The 21,579-nt window shown below is 43.8% G+C and overlaps 1 protein-coding gene across 2 annotated transcripts in view; it reads right to left on the bottom strand.

Annotated features, from left to right (window-relative positions):
- Nucleotides 1-21,579, bottom strand: part of LOC110539034 (activating signal cointegrator 1 complex subunit 3) — a 142,391-nt gene that overhangs the window by 43,612 nt on the left and 77,200 nt on the right. For both annotated transcript variants that reach the window (XM_090193702.1, XM_090193693.1), the window contains exons 16-19: nt 6,553-6,744; nt 3,576-3,800; nt 2,457-2,576; nt 1,946-2,110 (exon numbers count right to left, since the gene is read on the bottom strand). In XM_090193702.1, coding sequence (XP_090049828.1) covers nt 1,946-2,110; nt 2,457-2,576; nt 3,576-3,800; nt 6,553-6,744 — 702 coding nt within the window. The remainder of the gene's footprint in view (nt 1-1,945; nt 2,111-2,456; nt 2,577-3,575; nt 3,801-6,552; nt 6,745-21,579) is intronic.

The following is a 21,579-nucleotide window of genomic DNA, read 5'->3' as shown; positions in this document are numbered from 1 at the left end:
AATCAAAAACTGAAAAATTGGGCGTGCAAAATTATTCAGCCCCCTTAAGTTAATACTTTGTAGCGCCACCTTTTGCTGCGATTACAGCTGTAAGTTGCTTGGGGTATGTCTCTATCAGTTTTGCACATCGAGAGACTGACATTTTTTCACATTCCTCCTTGCAAAACAGCTCGAGCTCAGTGAAGTTGGATGGAGAGCATTTGTGAACAGCAGTTTTCAGTTCTTTCCACAGATTCTCGATTGGATTCAGGTCTGGACTTTGACTTGGCCATTCTAACACCTGGATATGTTTATTTTTGAACCATTACATTGTAGATTTTGCTTTATGTTTTGGATCATTGTCTTGTTGGAAGACAAATCTCTGTCCCAGTCTCAGGTCTTTTGCAGACTCCATCAGGTTTTCTTCCAGAATGGTCCTGTATTTGGCTCCATCCATCTTCCCATCAATTTTAACCATCTTCCCTGTCCCAGCTGAAGAAAAGCAGGCCCAAACCATGATGCTGCCACCACCATGTTTGACAGTGGGGATGGTGTGTTCAGCTGTGTTGCTTTTACGCCAAACATAACGTTTTGCATTGTTGCCAAAAAGTTCAATTTTGGTTTCATCTGACCAGAGCACCTTCTTCCACATGTTTGGTGTGTCTCCCAGGTGGCTTGTGGCAAACTTTAAACAACACTTTTTATGGATATCTTTAAGAAATGGCTTTCTTCTTGCCACTCTTCCATAAAGGCCAGATTTGTGCAATATACGACTGATTGTTGTCCTATGGACAGAGTCTCCCACCTCAGCTGTAGATCTCTGCAGTTCATCCAGAGTGATCATGGGCCTCTTGGCTGCATCTCTGATCAGTCTTCTCCTTGTATGAGCTGAAAATTTAGAGGGACGGCCAGGTCTTGGTAGATTTGCAGTGGTCTGATACTCCTTCCATTTCAATATTATCGCTTGCACAGTGCTCCTTTGGATGTTTAAAGCTTGGGAAATCTTTTTGTATCCAAATCCGGCTTTAAACTTCTTCACAACAGTATCTCGGACCTGCCTGGTGTGTTCCTTGTTCTTCATGATGCTCTCTGCGCTTTTAACGGACCTCTGAGACTATCACAGTGCAGGTGCATTTATACGGAGACTTGATTACACACAGGTGGATTGTATTTATCATCATTAGTCATTTAGGTCAACATTGGATCATTCAGAGATCCTCACTGAACTTCTGGAGAGAGTTTGCTGCACTGAAAGTAAAGGGGCTGAATAATTTTGCACGCCCAATTTTTCAGTTTTTGATTTGTTAAAAAAGTTTGAAATATCCAATAAATGTCGTTCCACTTCATGATTGTGTCCCACTTGTTGTTGATTCTTCACAAAAAAATACAGTTTTATATCTTTATGTTTGAAGCCTGAAATGTGGCAAAAGGTCGCAAAGTTCAAGGGGGCTGAATACTTTCGCAAGGCACTGTATACCTGGTTACAATAATATAATACATTGGAGTAAACCAGGCACGAGGAACACCTTTCTGATATTGAGTTGCAGCCTCAATTTGTCGGGGCATGGACTCCACAAGATGATGAAAGCTTTCCACAGGGATGCTGGCCCATGTTAATTGAAATGCATTCCACCTTATGAAGCTGGTTGATAGAATGCCAAGAGTTTGCAAACCTGTCATCAAGGCAAAGACTTGCTACTTTGAAGAATCTAAAATATATTTTGCTTTGTTGAACACTTTTTTGGTTACTACATGATCCCATGTGTTATTTCATAGTTTTGATGTCTTCACTATTATTCTACAATGTAGAAAACAGGAAAAACCCTTGAATCAATAGCTGTGTTCAAACCTTTGACTGGTACTGTATGTCATGGAAAGAGCAGGTGTTCTTAATATTTTGTACACTCAGTGTACAATACAACATAGTACATATAACATCATATCATGTTATGGAACTCTGGTGTACCTCCATGGTGTTGTATTTGATGTAGAAGTGACTGGCGGTTCTGCCCAGGTCAGTGGAGGCGAAGTATCCTGTCCTCTCCTCGAAGCGGATCATCCTGGCCTTGTCCAGCTTCCTGGCTGCCATCACCACCAGTTCCTTACGATACAGCTCCAGACCTGGGTCCATCTAAAACAGAGACAGAACAGTTTAACCCTGCCATCACCACCAGTTCCTTACGATACAGCTCCAGACCTGGATCCATCTAACACAGAGACAGAACAGTTTAACCCTGCCATCACCACCAGTTCCTTACGATACAGCTCCAGACCTGGATCCATCTAACAGAGACAGAACAGTTTAACCCTGCCATCACCACCAGTTCCTTATATTACCACTCCAGACCTGGGTACATCTAACACAGAGAGCTAGATAATAAGAGAGTGTACAGTCGAGTGTGTACACGTGTGTGTGTGTGTGTGTATATGTATGTGTGTGTGTGTGTGTGTGTGTGTGCACATGCATGCGTGTGTACCTGGTAGGCCTTGTGGTTGATCCCGTAGGCCAGAGGGTTGGCTCTCATGCGGATGTACAGGTAGGTGTAACTCAGCCACCTCACTGCTTCCTCCACGTTAGTCACAGTTCCTAGTGATACCTGCAGAGAGAGGGAGAAAGAGAGATCAATAACATCACATTCACCTTCAGTCATTTCAGCCACCTAGCAGCACCTGGTGGAGATTCCACACTCAGCATTGATTCCTTCTCAATAAGTCCTCATTGAATCCTTGAGGTGTGTGCCATCTAGTGGTGACTTATTGTACTGTGTTTATTTTGTGAAAAGGGCATTGGATGGAGATGAGAAGAGAACATGATTGAAGGGGGCCAGTTAGGCATCTGCTGTCAAACACAGATCGCTGTGAAATATCTTTACACTGAAGAAAAATATTGTTAACTTTCATTTGGTCTACCAGCTTCAAACAGCTGTAAAAACAATAGTTTTGGTTATTGAAAATGCGATTTAGATGGTACAATGATTCCCTACACTATTTAGTGCTTGTTTTCTCACAAACTGAAATTTGAGCGAAGTTTAACATTTTAGCAACCAGGAAATGACAGAGCGATCTCCACTAGATAAAACAGCCACAAAGTCATTACAGCTTTCCCAGTTTGACAACCGATGCCCCTTCGGCGGGAGAAATCAATAGGCCAATATCACAGCCAATCACAACACTGGTGGGTAAGTAATACTGTGAAACACTAACATTTTCCACTATTAGCGCCATATATACTATGGGCATTTTCTGAAATTACCTTGATAAATAAAATGTGCCTTTTAGAGGAATATTTACCTTGGATAGAACTATTTTACTATAAGGTAAGGTTTGTTTTAGTTTTTTTATTCATTACTCACATTGTTTGCAGAGGAAAAGTACATTTGGACTGTTCTAGCATCTTCAAAGTGCGCCTAGGCGGAAATATTTGTTGACTTTAAATTTGTATTTTTTTGGCGTAGCGGCAATGATTTTGCCATGGTGCAGCGCCACAGCTAAATGACTGCAGTGGAAACACTGATATGATTGTTAAAAGGTAGAGGTCCTGAAGATGTGTGATTGTGGATAAGCTATATTATTGACGGTGGCGTGTGTGTCCCTACCTCAGCGTTAAGGTTGTCAGCCATGGTCTCTAGGAACTGGCTCTCTATGGGGTTCTGCTGGGTGAGCAGGGTGAGGTAGTGGCTCAGCTTGTCATGTGCCGTGATGATGGTGCCCTCGCCGTACTTGTCGAACTGGGGCCGCCCGGCACGCCCGAAGATCTGCATCACATCCAGGATGCCCAGGTCTACCAGGGTACCACGCTTAGCATCGTAGATTTGGGTGCCCTGTTGTTACCACGGGAACAAGAGAGGCCGGATATGAGTGGCTTTGGAGAGATAATACAGTCCTAATGAGGCAAACGTCTGCGTGTTTTAGTACAAACACCTACACGGACTTACCGTCTTCTAAGAGTGAAGGGCACATGATACACACTTACAAGTTCATACCTTAATCTAGGGTTGCACATTTTGGGGAAAATTCAGAGGTGGAAACTTTCTGTGGGAATATATAGGAATTAACGGGAATATATGTGAATTAACAGAAATATATGCAAATTAATATTATTACCAATTAAATGTAGATGTTTTTTGCATTGGATATATTTACCATATCATATGGAGACAAACATAAACCTTTTACCTTATCATAAGTAGACATAATTGCAAATAAATAAATCTTTCCAATAAAAAAAATAAAAAATAAAAAAAATAAATTGTTACGAACTGAACTTTAATTAAATGAGTTGATTCTTCACATGGGATGATTTCACTTAACAACAAAAGGGATTATTGAATGATCCCCATTGATCCATCACATGATAACCAAAGCTTTAGTTTCTAGACTGTCTTCCTCTCAGGCTTCGACGTCTTCTCCCTGGACATCCTCAATGTTGAACATCAGACTCTGAGACCTCATCTTCACTGTCACTATCCAACCTTGTTGAGGATGGCTCATTGTCAGGTTCAAAAAGCCTCACATTTGGCAACCAATTTTTTTACCTTTGTATTGGTCAGCCTGTTGCGTGCTTTGGTGTGTGTGTTCCCAAACAAGGACCAGTTGCGCTCTGAGGCAGCTGATGTTGGTGGGATTTGGAGGACGATGGAGGCAAAAGGGGAAAGAGCCTCAGATCCACAAAGTCCCTTCCACCAGGTGGCTGATGAGATGTTGGCACGACTGTCATACTGCATCTCAATCCCAAAGCCCTTGCTTGGAAGTGTACTTCGCCAGACTGCTAAGAACTGTGCCCTCATCCAGGCCAAGGTGGCGAGACACGGTAGTGATGACACCATAGGCCTTGTTGATCTCTGCACCAGACAGGATGCTCTTGCCAGCGTACTTGGGGTCCAACATGTACACTGCGGTGTGTATGGGCTTCAGGCAGAAGTCTTCATGGTTTTTGATGTATTTCAGAACTGCAGTTTCCTCTGCTCGGAGCAACAGTGAAGTGGGCAGGGCAGTGCAGATTTCTTCCCTTACATCTGCAAGCAGAGTCTGAACATCAGACAGGATGGCATTGTCTCCCTCAATCCATGCAATGGCTACTGATATAGGTTTCAGGAGATTCAGGCTGCTTACCACTCTCCCAAAATAAATCATTCAGGAGGATCCTCTTGATGGCAGACTGAGGTGGCCATTTCTTGGAAAGACTCCTTTCCCTCCAGGAGACTGTCAAATATGATGACAACACCACCCCAACGGGTGTTCTTGGGCAGTTTCAATGTGGTGCTCTTATTCTTCTCGCTTTAGGTAGATTGCTGCTATAACTAGATGACCCTTCACATTTATTTATTTTTTTATTTTACCTTTATTTAACCAGGCAAGTCAGTTAAGAACAAATTCTTATTTTCAATGACGGCCTGGGAACAGTGGGTTAACTGCCTGTTCAGGGGCAGAACGACAGATTTGTACCTTGTCAGCTCGGGGGTTTGAACTCGCAACCTTCCGGTTACTAGTCCAACACTCTAACCACTAGGCTACCCTGCCGCCCCATAGAGTTGAAGTCGGAAGTTTACATACACCTTAGCCAAAAAACATTCAACTCAGTTTTTCACAATTCCTGACATTTAATCCTAGTAAATATTCCCTGTTTTAGGTCAGTTAGGATCACCACTTTATTTTAAGAATGTGAAATGTCAGAATAATAGTAGAGAGAAATATTTATTTCAGCTTTCATCACATTCCCAGTGGGTCAGAAGTTTACATACGCTCAATTAGTATTCGGTATGCATTGCCTTTAAATTGTTTAACTTGGGTCAAACATTTCAGGTTGCCTTCCACAAGCTTCCCACAATAAGTTGGGTGAATTTTGGCCCATTCCTCCTGACAGAGCTGGTGTAACAGTCAGGTTTGGCCACCTTGTTCGCACATGCTTTTTCAGTTCTGCCCACAAATTCTCTATGGGATTGAGGTCAGGGCTTTGTGATGGCCACTCCAATACCTTGACTTTGTTGTCCTTAAGCCATTTTGCCACAACTTTGGAAGTATGCTTGGGGTCATTGTCCATTTGGAAGACTCATTAGCGACCAAGCTTCAACTTCCTGACGCAGTCTCCTCGTGGAGTGCAATGTAATCGGCCAAAAATGCCGATAACCGTTTGTTATGAAATCGGCCCTAATTAATCGGCCATTCCAATTAATCAGTTGAACTCTACTGCACATGTGATGGAAGAATGCACTGTGCATGAAGAGGGTTGCAATTCCATTGAATTGGGGATCGTTTAACCAAAATATGCCACAAGACCTAGAATTGTCTTGTGTGTATCCCACAAAAAAAGGTTCATTATCATAAGCTAAGTTCTTTGATGAATTTAAGCAAAATTCCCCAAATTCCCGGGCTTGACTTCCCATGGAAAATTTCAGACCCTTTGTAACCCTACTTCTAATCAGACCGAAAAACTCCCTCGCACATACAAACTAACAAACTACCACAAGCACACTCACCCAATGCCAGTAAGCATTTTGTTGGACAGTGTATACCATGTGTATCCTGTTCATACGACTAGCGGGACCTGAAACGCACGCGCGCGCACAAACCGACCTTGATGATGACAGCGTGTGCAGGCAGGTTGACTCCCCAGGCCAGTGTGGCAGTACAGCACAGAACCTTGAGGTAACCCCTGGAGAACATGCTCTCCATCAGGCTACGGTCAGCACGCAGCATCCCAGCGTGGTGGATCCCAAAACCATCTGGGAACATCTCCTTCATCTGCTTGTTCCTGGAACGCTGGATCTGGGGGAGAGAAGGAAAGAGAGGGAACAGTCAGAGGTGGGAGGGAAGGAGAGAGAGAACACAATCAGGAGGGAAAGAGAGAGAGGGAGGGAACAGTCAGAGGTGGGAGGGAAGGATCGAGAGAACACAATCAGGAGGGAAAGAGAGAGAGGGAGGGAACAGTCAGAGGTGGGAGAGAAGGAGAGAGAGAACACAATCAGGAGGGAAGGAGAGAGAGGGAACAGTCAGAGGTGGGAGAGAAGGATCGAGAGAACACAATCAGGAGGGAAGGAGAGAGAGGGAGGGAACAGTCAGAGGTGGGAGAGAAGGAGAGAGAGAACACAATCAGGAGGGAAAGAGAGAGAGGGAACAGTCAGAGGTGGGAGGGAAGGAGAGAGAGAACACAATCAGGAGGGAAGGAGAGAGAAGGAACAGTCAGAGGTGGGAGGGAAGGAGAGAGAGAACACAATCAGGGGGGAAGGAGAGAGAGGGAACAGTCAGAGGTGGGAGGGAAGGAGAGAGAGAACACAATCAGGAGGGAAGGAGAGAGAGGGAACAGTCAGAGGTGAGAGGGAACAGTCAGAGGTGGGAGGGAAGGAGAGTGAGGGAACAGTCAGATGTGGGAGGGAAGGAGAGAGAGAACACAATCAGGAGGGAAGGAAAGAGAGAACCAATCAGCACAGCCTGGGTATGTAGAAGAGAGGGAGAAGGATGGAGAGGGAGTATTGCTTTAAGTACTTTGGCATTGCTGACGACCTCCAAGCTTTATGTCTGTGTCCTTACTCAGACCTAACTCCCCACTGCAGATGCTAGAGGGCACCATCAAGGTGTCCAGACTACCCAATAATCACACATCTGTAGAGTCGTTCAGACAGATCTATAAAACAGCTGTTGTATTGATCCTGCTGGGCCAGTATCAGTCAGTGTCCTTTAGTACCTGATAAAACACTGCAACCCTAAGTTGAGGTTTTATTTCAGTTTTAATAGCGGCTTCACTGTTAGTTTAAGGATCAGTAATTTAACTGAAGGCAACTACATTTTTTTTTTTTACCCTTGTTTCAAGTATAGACATATGCAGCACATACACACACACATTCACACACACACACAGCTGATTGAGATGTGTGTGTGTTGACAGGCAGAGAGGTGAGGTGGTGACCTGGCCAGGCAGTAATAATGGCCTGCTCATCAGACAGCTTTATCTCTCACTGGACAACTAAATGGAGGTCAGAGAGAGAGCACAGAGGAAAAAGCCCATTATAGCTAGCATCTGTCTGAGTGTGTGTGTGTGTGTGTGTGTGTGTGTGTGTGTGTGTGTGTGTGTGTGTGTGTGTGTGTGTGTGTGTGTGTGTGTGTGTGTGTGTGTGTGTGTGTGTGTGTGTGTGTCTGTGTGTGTGTGTGTGTGTGTGTGTGTGTGGTTGAGGGAGAGAAAGTGTTTCTGTGTCTACAGTACATGGGCCAAATTGCACATTGACTCCCACTCTAATTTAAATACCAACTGTGTTTCCTGAACACCTGATTTACTTAACAAAAGGCGCATCTCAATAGGTGGTCCAGGTACGTCATGATAAGTGCGGGGGTTGGCCTTCTTTTGTTCTCTAGTGCCCCTCTATTGTTCCTCAAGCAAGGGGGAGGCCGATGACATCACAGATTCCCATTAAACTCCTTGAATGCCCTACTCCTTGGACTTTGCAGTTGTGCCTAAAAAACACATTTGTGCTCAAAACATGTATATATTTTTTACTCTTTAGTGTGTGTCCTTAGGATATCGCTTTTCAACAGTACAAGTTCAAAAATGGCTGAAGGACGTCTTTAACAAGTGGCTCTTCACAAACAAGGCTTTTCTTCAAACTATTATTTACAGACGATGAATACACTGCTTATCTGAACGAGTTCTCCATTCATGTTCCTCAACCACCTTACCTACTAGACCCTCACAACAGTGTGTGTCTAAGAAAGTATCCCTGTGGAGAATGTCTTTCAATAAACATCATGTATGCTAATGTAGTATAGGGGTATTACACTATCTGGTCAGTTTATTATGTACACCAACCCCGTTCGCGAAAATGGTTCGCTCCTACAGACAGTGAGTCAAGTGGCCTTGGCCTGCGATATAATGCAGGCATACTTGTTCTCAACTGGCCTACCTGGTTAAATAAAGGTGAAATAAAAAAAGGAGGCATTCAGTTACTGTTCAATTGAACTTTAGAATGGGCAAAACTAGTGACCTCAGCGACTTTGAGCGCGGTATGATAGTCGGTGCCAGGCGTGCAGCTTCCAGTATCTCAGAAACGGCCGGCCTCCTGGGCTTTTCACGCAGGAAGGCAGTCCTGTGGGTGAACACAGCTCGTTGACGTGAGGTCAAAGGAGAACGGCAAGAATCGTGCAAGCTAACAGGCAGGCCACAAACAGGCAAATATCTGTGCATTACAACAGTGGTATGCAGAACAGCATCTCGGAACACACAACTTGTCAGTCCTGGTCACGGATTGGCTATTGCAGCAGACGACCACACCAGGTTCCACTCCTATCAGCTAAAAACAAGAAGAAGTGGCTCCAGTGGGCACCAACAATGGACAATTGAGAAGTGGAAAAACATTTCCTTGTCTGACAAATCCCAGTTCCTGTTGCGTCATGCTGATGGCAGTGTCAGGATTTGGTGTTAGCAGCATGACTCCATGTCCCCATCCTGTCAACGGTACAGGCTGGTGGTGGTGGTGGCGTAAAGGTGTGGCGAATGTTTTCCTGGCACACGTTAGGTCTCTTGATACCAATTAGGCAATGTTTCCATGCTCTAAATAATTCAGGCTGTTCTGGAGCTAAAGGGTGGCCCGACCCGGTATTAGATGTGTGTACCTAAGTGTATGTGTGTGTGAGTTTGAGAGAGAGAGAAAGATAGAGTTCCAAAAGTAAGCACGGCTCCATCCAGACACACACCACGGCTCCAACCAGACACACACACCACTACCACGGCTCCAACCAGACACACACACCACTACCACGGCTCCAACCAGACACACACACCACGGCTCCAACCAGACACACACACCACTACCACGGCGAGACAGACAGACAGACAGACAGACAGACAGACAGACAGACAGACAGACAGACAGACAGACAACTACCATGGCTCCAACCAGACAGACAGACAGACAGACCACTACCATGGCTCCAACCAGACAGACCACTACCATGGCTCCAACCAGACAGACAGACAGACAGACCACTACCATGGCTCCAACCAGACAGACCACTACCATGGCTCCAACCAGACAGACAGACAGACAGACCACTACCATGGCTCTAACCAGACAGACCACTACCATGGCTCCAACCAGGCAGACAGACAGACAGACAGACCACTACCCTGGCTCCAACCAGACAGACAGACCACTACCATGGCTCCAACCAGACAGACAGACCACTACCATGGCTCCAACCAGACAGACAGACCACTACCATGGCTCCAACCAGACAGACAGACGACTACCATGGCTCCAGACAGACAACTACCATGGCTCCAGACAGACAGACAGACAGACAGACCACTACCATGGCTCCAACCAGACAGACAGACCACTACCATGGCTCCAACCAGACAGACAGACCACTACCATGGCTCCAACCAGACAGACAGACCACTACCATGGCTCCAACCAGACAGACAGACCACTACCATGGCTCCAACCAGACAGACAGACCACTACCATGGCGACAGACAGACAGACAGACAGACAGACAGACAGACACCACTTCTCCAACTAGACACACAAACACACACCACCACCACGGCTCCAACTAGACACACACACACCACCACGGCTCCAACTAGACACACACACACCACCACCACGGCTCCAACTAGACACACACACACACACACCACCACCACGGCTCCAACTAGACACACCACCACCACGGCTCCAACTAGACACACCACCACCACGGCTCCAACTAGACACACACACACACACACCACCACGGCTCCAACTAGACACACACGCACACACCACCACGGCTACAACTAGACACGCACACACCACCACGGCTCCAACTAGACACACCACCACCACGGCTCCAACTAGACACACACACACACACACCACCACGGCTCCAACTAGACACACACGCACACACCACCACGGCTCCAACTAGACACACACACACCACCACGGCTCCAACTAGACACACACGCACACACCACCACGGCTCCAACTAGACACACCACCACCACGGCTCCAACTAGACACACACACCACTACCACTACTCCAACTAGACACACACACACACACCACTACCACGGCTCCAACTCGACACACACACACACACCACACACACCACACACACACACCACACACACACACACACACACACACACACACACACACACACACACACACACACACACACACACACATACACACACACCACTACCATGGCTCCAACTAGACACACACAGCTCCAACTAGACACACACATGGCTCTAACTAGAGACACACACAGACACACACACACTAGACACACACACACACCACTACCACGGCTCCAACTAGACACACACACCACCACCACGGCTCCAACTAGACACACACACACACACCACTACCACGGCTCCAACTAGACACACACACCACCACCACGGCTCCAACTAGACACACACACACACACCACTACCACGGCTCCAACTAGACACACACACCACTACCACGGCTCCAACTAGACACACACACACCACTACCACGGCTCCAACTAGACACACACCGTTAAGCACAGCCATTGATGTGAATGAACCAGACGGTGTCAATATGACACCGGTTGTATATCATGTTAGGGCTCGGTAAAACTGACATCAAACTCCACACACAATACAACTAGCTAAAAGTCAACTGCCTGTGCAAGTGATATAAAAGCAACATCAACAATTAGTATGCAATGTCCCTGTACAAACATACAGCACATAGCCCTGACTCCATTGGACTGTCCTGTAGCTCTCTACTCTATACTGATGCACTAGGCAGTACTACCATCACTCCATTCTCTGTAATACTGCCAGCTCTTCTGTTATTCAGATCTACATAACTAGCTCCCTCCACCACCGGCCAACAGTAATACCCACGAGCACAACTCAGCAATGAAGTGTTCATTTACTTAGCTAGATTGTGACAGACAGGATGGTTAATTGTAGATTTAATTTGGCCAGCCCTTGATAGTCATAATGTTTGGCCACTTACTTTAACACTGGATGAGCTGAAAGTGTGGGCGGAGGAGCGGAGGAGCTGACGGACTGAGTGGGCGGAGGAGCGGAGGAGCTGACGGACTGAGTGGGCGGAGGAGCGGACGGACTGAGCGGGCGGAGGAGCTGACAGACTGAGCGGGCGGAGGAGCTGACAGACTGAGCGGGCGGAGGAGCTGACAGACTGAGCGGGCGGAGGAGCTGACAGACTGAGCGGGCGGAGGAGCTGACAGACTGAGCGGGCGGAGGAGCTGACAGACTGAGCGGGCGGAGGAGCTGACAGACTGAGCGGGCGGAGGAGCTGACAGACTGAGCGGGCGGAGGAGCTGACAGACTGAGCGGGCGGAGGAGCTGACAGACTGAGCGGGCGGAGGAGCTGACAGACTGAGCGGGCGGAGGAGCTGACAGACTGAGCGGGCGGAGGAGCTGACAGACTGAGCGGGCGGAGGAGCTGACAGACTGAGCGGGCGGAGGAGCTGACAGACTGAGCGGGGGAGGAGCTGACAGACTGAGCGGGCGGAGGAGCTGACAGACTGAGCGGGCGGAGGAGCTGACAGACTGAGCGGGCGGAGGAGCTGACAGACTGAGTGGGCGGAGGAGCTGACAGACTGAGTGGGCGGAGGAGCTGACAGACTGAGTGGGCGGAGGAGCTGACAGACTGAGTGGGCGGAGGAGCTGACAGACTGAGCGGGCGGAGGAGCTGACAGACTGAGCGGGCGGAGGAGCTGACAGACTGAGCGGGCGGAGGAGCTGACAGACTGAGCGGGCGGAGGAGCTGACAGACTGAGCGGGCGGAGGAGCTGACAGACTGAGTGGGCGGAGGAGCTGACAGACTGAGTGGGCGGAGGAGCTGACAGACTGAGTGGGCGGAGGAGCTGACAGACTGAGTGGGCGGAGGAGCTGACAGACTGAGTGGGCGGAGGAGCTGACAGACTGAGTGGGAAGAGGAGCTGCCACCTACTCACACTCTACTCTTTACCCCCCGCACTTTTTCCCCCCTATCGTTCTTGCTCTTTCTCTCCATTTGTGTGTCTGACCAAAACATTTCTGCTGGGTACAGTACATCCAGTACAGTATTAACAGTATGTAGGTCGATGTATGGGGTGGAGGGGTGTGTGTGTGCATGTGGCATGTGTTTACAGTGTGTTATGTGTTTACATGCGTATGAGTGAGTGAGTGAGTGAGTGAGTGAGTGAGTGAGTGAGTGAGTGAGTGAGTGAGTGAGTGAGTGAGAGAGTGAGTGAGAGAGAGAGAGAGAGATGAAAGCCAAGCAGCCAGTGTGTGACAGCAGTTCTTTGTTTTCTCAGAGGGACACGGTGGGAGGCACAGCGGAACCACACACTCAACTCAGCCTTTTACAACCTGATGATGTAGCAATTAAACAGGACGATGAGAGAGAGTGGGTTGGTATGCATGACCACGGTTACATGTTAGACCGGTCCCTCAGGCTACCAGACTGCAAATGAGCTTTTACACTAAAATGTGTATTTTCCTTTGCAGTACTTTTCTTTCACCCGTCTGTCTATTTACAGTGCCTTGCGAAAGTATTCGGCCCCCTTGAACTTTGCAACCTTTTGCCACATTTCAGGCTTCAAACATAAAGATATAAAACTGTATTTTTTTGTGAAGAATCAACAACAAGTGGGACACAATCATGAAGTGGAACGACATTTATTGGATATTTCAAACTTTTTTAACAAATCAAAAACTGAAAAATTGGGCGTGCAAAATTATTCAGCCCCTTTACTTTCAGTGCAGCAAACTCTCTCCAGAAGTTCAGTGAGGATCTCTGAATGATCCAATGTTGACCTAAATTACTAATGATGATAAATACAATCCACCTGTGTGTAATCAAGTCTCCGTATAAATGCACCTGCACTGTGATAGTCTCAGAGGTCCGTTAAAAGCGCAGAGAGCATCATGAAGAACAAGGAACACACCAGGCAGGTCCGAGATACTGTTGTGAAGAAGTTTAAAGCCGGATTTGGATACAAAAAGATTTCCCAAGCTTTAAACATCCAAAGGAGCACTGTGCAAGCGATAATATTGAAATGGAAGGAGTATCAGACCACTGCAAATCTACCAAGACCTGGCCGTCCCTCTAAACTTTCAGCTCATACAAGGAGAAGACTGATCAGAGATGCAGCCAAGAGGCCCATGATCACTCTGGATGAACTGCAGAGATCTACAGCTGAGGTGGGAGACTCTGTCCATAGGACAACAATCAGTCGTATATTGCACAAATCTGGCCTTTATGGAAGAGTGGCAAGAAGAAAGCCATTTCTTAAAGATATCCATAAAAAGTGTTGTTTAAAGTTTGCCACAAGCCACCTGGGAGACACACCAAACATGTGGAAGAAGGTGCTCTGGTCAGATGAAACCAAAATTGAACTTTTTGGCATCAATGCAAAACGTTATGTCTGGCGTAAAAGCAGCACAGCTGAACACACCATCCCCACTGTCAAACATGGTGGTGGCAGCATCATGGTTTGGGCCTGCTTTTCTTCAGCAGGGACAGGGAAGATGGTTAAAATTGATGGGAAGATGGATGGAGCCAAATACAGGACCATTCTGGAAGAAAACCTGATGGAGTCTGAACAAGACCTGAGACTGGGACGGAGATTTGTCTTCCAACAAGACAATGATCCAAAACATAAAGCAAAATCTACAATGGAATGGTTCAAAAATAAACATATCCAGGTGTTAGAATGGCCAAGTCAAAGTCCAGACCTGAATCCAATCGAGAATCTGTGGAAAGAACTGAAAACTGCTGTTCACAAATGCTCTCCATCCAACCTCACTGAGCTTGAGCTGTTTTGCAAGGAGGAATGGGAAAAATGTTCAGTCTCTCGATGTGCAAAACTGATAGAGACATACCCCAAGCGACTTACAGCTGTAATCGCAGCAAAAGGTGGCGCTACAAAGTATTAACTTAAGGGGGCTGAATAATTTTGCACGCCCAATTTTTCAGTTTTTGATTTGTTAAAAAAGTTTGAAATATCCAATAAATGTCGTTCCACTTCATGATTGTGTCCCACTTGTTGTTGATTCTTCACAAATAATACAGTTTTATATCTTTATGTTTGAAGCCTGAAATGTGGCAAAAGTTCGCAAAGTTCAAGGGGGCAGAATACTTTCGCAAGGCACTGTATCTACAGCACTGTATTACACATCCAGTCATCTTGTGGTTGTCAGTGTTTGAGTGTGTTACCTGTATCCGACTGTGTGTGCGTGTGTTTTCTCTGAGTGTGTTTCTGTCTCATTGCAGTTTATCACTCTTTAGTCTGCGCTATCAGCTTGGGCGTACAGTAGTGACAGATCGTCACGGCAACTCAGACATGTTCATAAGATCATCGCGGTGTAAAAATAGCCCCAAACGAAGGCAAATATAGACATTAATGAGCGCGTTGAGGTCTTGTGTATCGGCAGGCGGGCGGCGTGGAGTCCCAGGTGGCCTAGCGTCTCCGCCGCGTCTGAACGTCTACAGAGCTAAACGCTTCCCTCCGACAGACACCCTGTCAACGCAACAGGACATGAAACCCCATCAAAGATACAGTACAGTGCAGAAGATGAAAGATACACTTCACCACCGCCACACCCCCCCTAGACTCCAGAGAGAGTGAGAGATAAAAAAAAACAAGATGAGGGGGAGAGGAAGAGAGAGGGCTGGATAAGAGAGAAGGAGAGAGACAGTCATCATCCTTTCATCCACATCAATGGGCATCCATCCATCCATCCATTGGAAATGCCTATTTCCTGTCTGCAGTCTACACTAGATCATCAGCACCAACCCCACTAAATGAGGTTGGCCTTCGATACAAGTCAACATCTCAAACTAAAACAAGCAGTAAACCACCCTGTCTACAGCTATTCTGACTCAAACTGGCTCTCAGCACCATACAATAGACCTACAATAGACATACATACTGGTGTAGACACCACTTCACTGACTAGAACAGCTGGCTCAAAAGCCACGATGGACTCATGGCCATGACTCTAAAACAGCTCAATCTGGGTTCACTGGGCTCAAAAGTAATACACTATATAGGGAATAGGGTGCCATTTGGGACTCAACCCAAAAGAGGTGCGGAGGAGAGCTGTCCTATCCTGCTGTACCCTAACCTGGCCACTAGGTGGCTCTTCATCCCCACAGCTGAGCCACTGTACTGTTCTCTGGTGCTGGGTCGCTGTGACAGAGCACCTTTCTTCTCACAGAGAGGACCCATCAAACTGGAGAGGACACGCTAGTGGGCTCCTCAGTATGGGTGGAGTTCTCACACAGGCATACTCACCATGCACTCGTACACTGACACCACACACACACACACACACACATATTACATGTGCACACACATGCGAGAGAACCCTTATCAAAAGTAGTATGGACAGGCCAACAGATGGTCTGACCATTCAAATGTTCCACTTAATGAGAAACGTTGACTCTTTCACTCTGATAGACATGATTTGCATAGACATGATGAACTAGCTCAATAAATAACCATTATTCCAGCAGTACTCTTTATTCTAGTGGCTGCATTAAGATATCCAAGCTAGATTGACAGCCTCTTCAACCCCCGTCAATTAATGAACATTATGAGAGAGAAAATATACTGGAATCACTTTTGACTTTTAAAAGGGAGGATAAATAATGCCAAATTATATAACTGACCTTAGAGGTGCTGTATACTGCACTACATATGCATACGGGAGATTAAAAATCACCTATAAATATTAATGTGGGCAAATTCCCAGCACAAATAAGTCATGCATTATCTCTGTGTGGGCTTAGAGTGGAATCAACCTCGTGCTCCCTTCCCCACTAATACAAGACTGACAGGGGCACGGACAAAGAGACAGACACGAGGACAGCAGGACAATGGAGGAGAGAGCTCAACTACTACTCTGGAGGTCCTTTGCTAACACTTAATTTTATGTTCTGCTTATTAACGTCTTAATAAGGCATTTGTAAATACTTTAACAATTAGAAGACTATAGCGTTTGTTGACATAGCATAAGTACATCTATATGCAATCCATTTATTACGCATAGCTTTAATCTGTATAAACCATGGAACAACCAGCTTTAATCTGTATAAACCATGGAACAACAAGCTTTAATCTGTATAAACCATGGAACAACCAGTTATAATCTGTATAAACCATGGAACAACAAGCTTTAACCTGTATAAACCATGGAACAACCAGCTTTAACCTGTATAAACCATGGAACAACCAGTTTTAATCTGTATAAACCATGGAACAACGAGCTTTAATCATATACTGTATAAACCATGGAACAACCAGTTTTAATCTGTATAAACCATGGAACAACCAGCTTTAATCTGTATAAACCATGGAACAACGAGCTTTAATCATATACTGTATAAACCATGGAACAACCATCTTTAATCATATACCGTATAAACCATGGAACAACCAGCTTTAATCACATGCTGTATAAACCATGGAACAAACAGCTTTAATCATATACTGTATGAACCATGGAACAAACAGCTTTAATCATATACTGTATAAACCATGGAACAACCAGCTTTAATCATATACTGTATGAACCATGGAACAACCAGCTTTAATCAAATACTGTATAAACCATGGAACAACCAGCTTTAATCTGAATAAACCATGGAACAACAAGCTTTAATCATATACTGTATAAACCATGGAACAACCAGCTTTAATCACATGCTGTATAAACCATGGAACAAACAGCTTTAATCATATACTGTATTAACCATGGAACAACCAGCTTTAATCAAATACTGTATAAACCATGGAACAACCAGCTTTAATCATATGCTGTATAAACCATGGAACAACCAGCTTTAATCATATAATGCATAAACCATAGAACAACGAGCATTAATCTGTATAAACCATGGAACAACAAGCTTTAATCTGTATAAACCATGGAACAACCAGCTTTAACCTGTATAAACCATGGAACAACCAGTTTTAATCTGTAAAAACCATGGAACAACCAGCTTTAATCTGTATAAACCATGGAACAAACAGTTTTAATCTGTATAAACCATGGAACAAACAGCTTTAATCTGTATAAACAATGGAACAACCCGTTTTAATCTGTATAAACCATGAAACAACCAGCTTTAATCTGTATAAACAATGGAACAACCCGTTTTAATCTGTATAAACCATGAAACAACCAGCTTTAAAATGTATAAACCATGGAACAACCAGCTTTAACGTGTATAAAGCATGGAACAACCAGTTATAATCTGTATAAACCATGGAACAACAAGTTTTAATCATATACTGTATAAACCATGGAACAACCAGCTTTAATCTGTATAAACCACGGAACAACGAGCTTTAATCTGTATAAACCATGGAACAACCAGCTTTAATCTGTATAAACCATGGAACAACCAGCTTTAATCATATACTGTATAAACCATGGAACAACCAGCTTTAATCATATGCTGTATACACCATGGAACAACCAGCTTTAATCATATACTGTATAAACCATGGAACAACCAGCTTTAATCATATACTGTATAAACCATGGAACAACCAGCTTTAATCATATGCTGTATACACCATGGAACAACCAGATTTAATCTGTATAAACCATGGAACAAACAGCTTTAACCTGTATAAACCATGGAACAACCAGCTTTAATCTGTATAAACCATGGAACAAATAGCTTTAACCTGTATAAACCATGGAACAACCAGCTTTAATCTGTATAAACCATGGAACAACCAGCTTTAATCTATATAAACCATGGAACAACCAGCTTTAATCTGTATAAACCATGGAACAACCAGCTTTCATCTGTATAAACCATGGAACAACCAGCTTAAATCGGTATAAACCATGGAACAAACAGCTTTAACCTGTATAAACCATGGAACAAATAGCTTTAATCTGTATAAACCATGGAACAAACAGCTTTAACCTGTATAAACCATGGAACAACCAGCTTTAATCATATACTGTATAAACCATGGAACAACGAGCTTTAATCATATACTGCATAAACCATGGAACAACCAGCTTTAATCTGTATAAACCATGGAACAACCAGCTTTAATCTGTATAAACCATGGAACAACCAGCTTTAATCTGTATAAACCATGGAACAACCAGCTTTAATCATATACTGTATAAACCATGGAACAACCAGCTTTAATCACATGCTGTATAAACCATGGAACAAACAGCTTTAATCATATACTGTATAAACCATGGAACAACCAGCTTTAATCAAATACTGTATAAACCATGGAACAACCAGCTTTAATCATATGCTGTATAAACCATGGAACAACGAGCTTTAATCTGTATAAACCATGGAACAACAAGCTTTAACCTGTATAAACCATGGAACAACCAGCTTTAACCTGTATAAACCATGGAACAACCAGTTTTAATCTGTATAAACCATGGAACAAACAACTTTAATCATATAATGTATAAACCATGGAACAACGAGCTTTAATCTGTATAAACCATGGAACAACAAGCTTTAACCTGTATAAACCATGGAACAACCAGCTTTAACCTGTATAAACCATGGAACAACCAGTTTTAATCTGTATAAACCATGGAACAAACAACTTTAACCTGTATAAACAATGGAACAACCCGTTTTAATCTGTATAAACCATGGAACAACAAGTTTTAATCATATACTGTATAAACCATGGAACAACCAGCTTTAATCTGTATAAACCACGGAACAACGAGCTTTAATCTGTATGAACCATGGAACAACCAGCTTTAATCTGTATAAACCACGGAACAACAAGCTTTAATCTGTATGAACCATGGAACAACGAGCTTTAATCATATACTGTACAAACAATGGAACAACCAGCTTTAATCATATACTGTATAAACCATGGAACAACCAGCTTTAATCATATGCTGTATACACCATGGAACAACCAGCTTTAATCATATACTGTATAAACCATGGAACAACCAGCTTTAATCATATACTGTATAAACCATGGAACAACCAGCTTTAATCTGTATAAACCATGGAACAACAAGCTCTAACCTGTATAAACCATGGAACAACCAGCTTTAACCTGTATAAACCATGGAACAACCAGTTTTAATCTGTATAAACCATGGAACAAACAGCTTTAATCTGTATAAACAATGGAACAACCCGTTTTAATCTGTATAAACCATGGAACAACAAGTTTTAATCATATACTGTATAAACCATGGAACAACCAGCTTTAATCTGTATAAACCACGGAACAACGAGCTTTAATCTGTATAAACCATGGAACAACAAGCTTTAATCATATACTGTATAAACCATGGAACAACCAGCTTTAATCATATACTGTATAAACCATGGAACAACCCGTTTTAATCATATGCTGTATACACCATGGAACAACCAGCTTTAATCATATACTGTATAAACCATGGAACAACCAGCTTTAATCATATACTGTATGAACCATGGAACAACCAGCTTTAATCATATACTGTATAAACCATGGAACAATGACATTTAATCATATACTGTATAAACCATGGAACAACCAGCTTTAATCATATACTGTATAAACCATGGAACAACCAGCTTTAATCATATACTGTATAAACCATGGAACAACCAGCTTTAATCTGTATAAACCATGGAACAACCAGCTTTAATCATATACTGTATAAACCATGGAACAACGAGCTTTAATCTGTATAAACCATGGAACAACCAGCTTTAATCTGTATAAACCATGGAACAACAAGCTTTAATCATATACTGTATAAACCATGGAACAACCAGATTTAATCATATACTTTATAAACCATGGAACAACGAGCTTTAATCACATACTGTATAAACCATGGAACAACCAGCTTTAATCATATACTGTATAAACCATGGAACAACCAGCTTTAATCTGTATAAACCATGGAACAACCAGCTTTAATCATATACTGTATAAACCATGGAACAACGAGCTTTAATCTGTATAAACCATGGAACAACCAGCTTTAATCTGTATAAACCATGGAACAACAAGCTTTAATCATATACTGTATAAACCATGGAACAACCAGATTTAATCATATACTTTATAAACCATGGAACAACGAGCTTTAATCATATGCTGTATAAACCATGGAACAACCAGCTTTAATCTGTATAAACCATGGAACAACCAGCTTTAATCTGTATAAACCATGGAACAAACAGCTTTAACCTGTATAAACCATGGAACAATTAGCTTTAATCTGTATAAACCATGGAACAACCAGCTTTAATATGAATAAACCATAGAACAAACAGCTTGAACCTGTATAAACCATGGAACAACCAGCTTTAATCTGTATAAACCATGGAACAACCAGCTTTAATCTATATAAACCATGGAACAACCAGCTTTAATCTGTATAAACCATGGAACAAAAGTCTTTAACCTGTATAAACCATGGAACAAATAGCTTTAATCTGTATAAACCATGGAACAAACAGCTTTAATCTGTATAAACCATGGAACAAACAGCTTTAACCTGTATAAACCATGGAACAACCAGCTTTAATCATATACTGTATAAACCATGGAAAAACCAGCTTTAATCATATACTGCATAAACCATGGAA

The sequence above is a fragment of the Oncorhynchus mykiss genome, chromosome 2 (assembly GCF_057628025.1).
Source record: "Oncorhynchus mykiss isolate SJ-2025 chromosome 2, ASM5762802v1, whole genome shotgun sequence".
NCBI lineage: Eukaryota > Metazoa > Chordata > Actinopteri > Salmoniformes > Salmonidae > Oncorhynchus > Oncorhynchus mykiss.
Note: the sequence above shows the minus strand (reverse complement) of the source record. Positions and strands in the feature narration are given on the sequence as shown.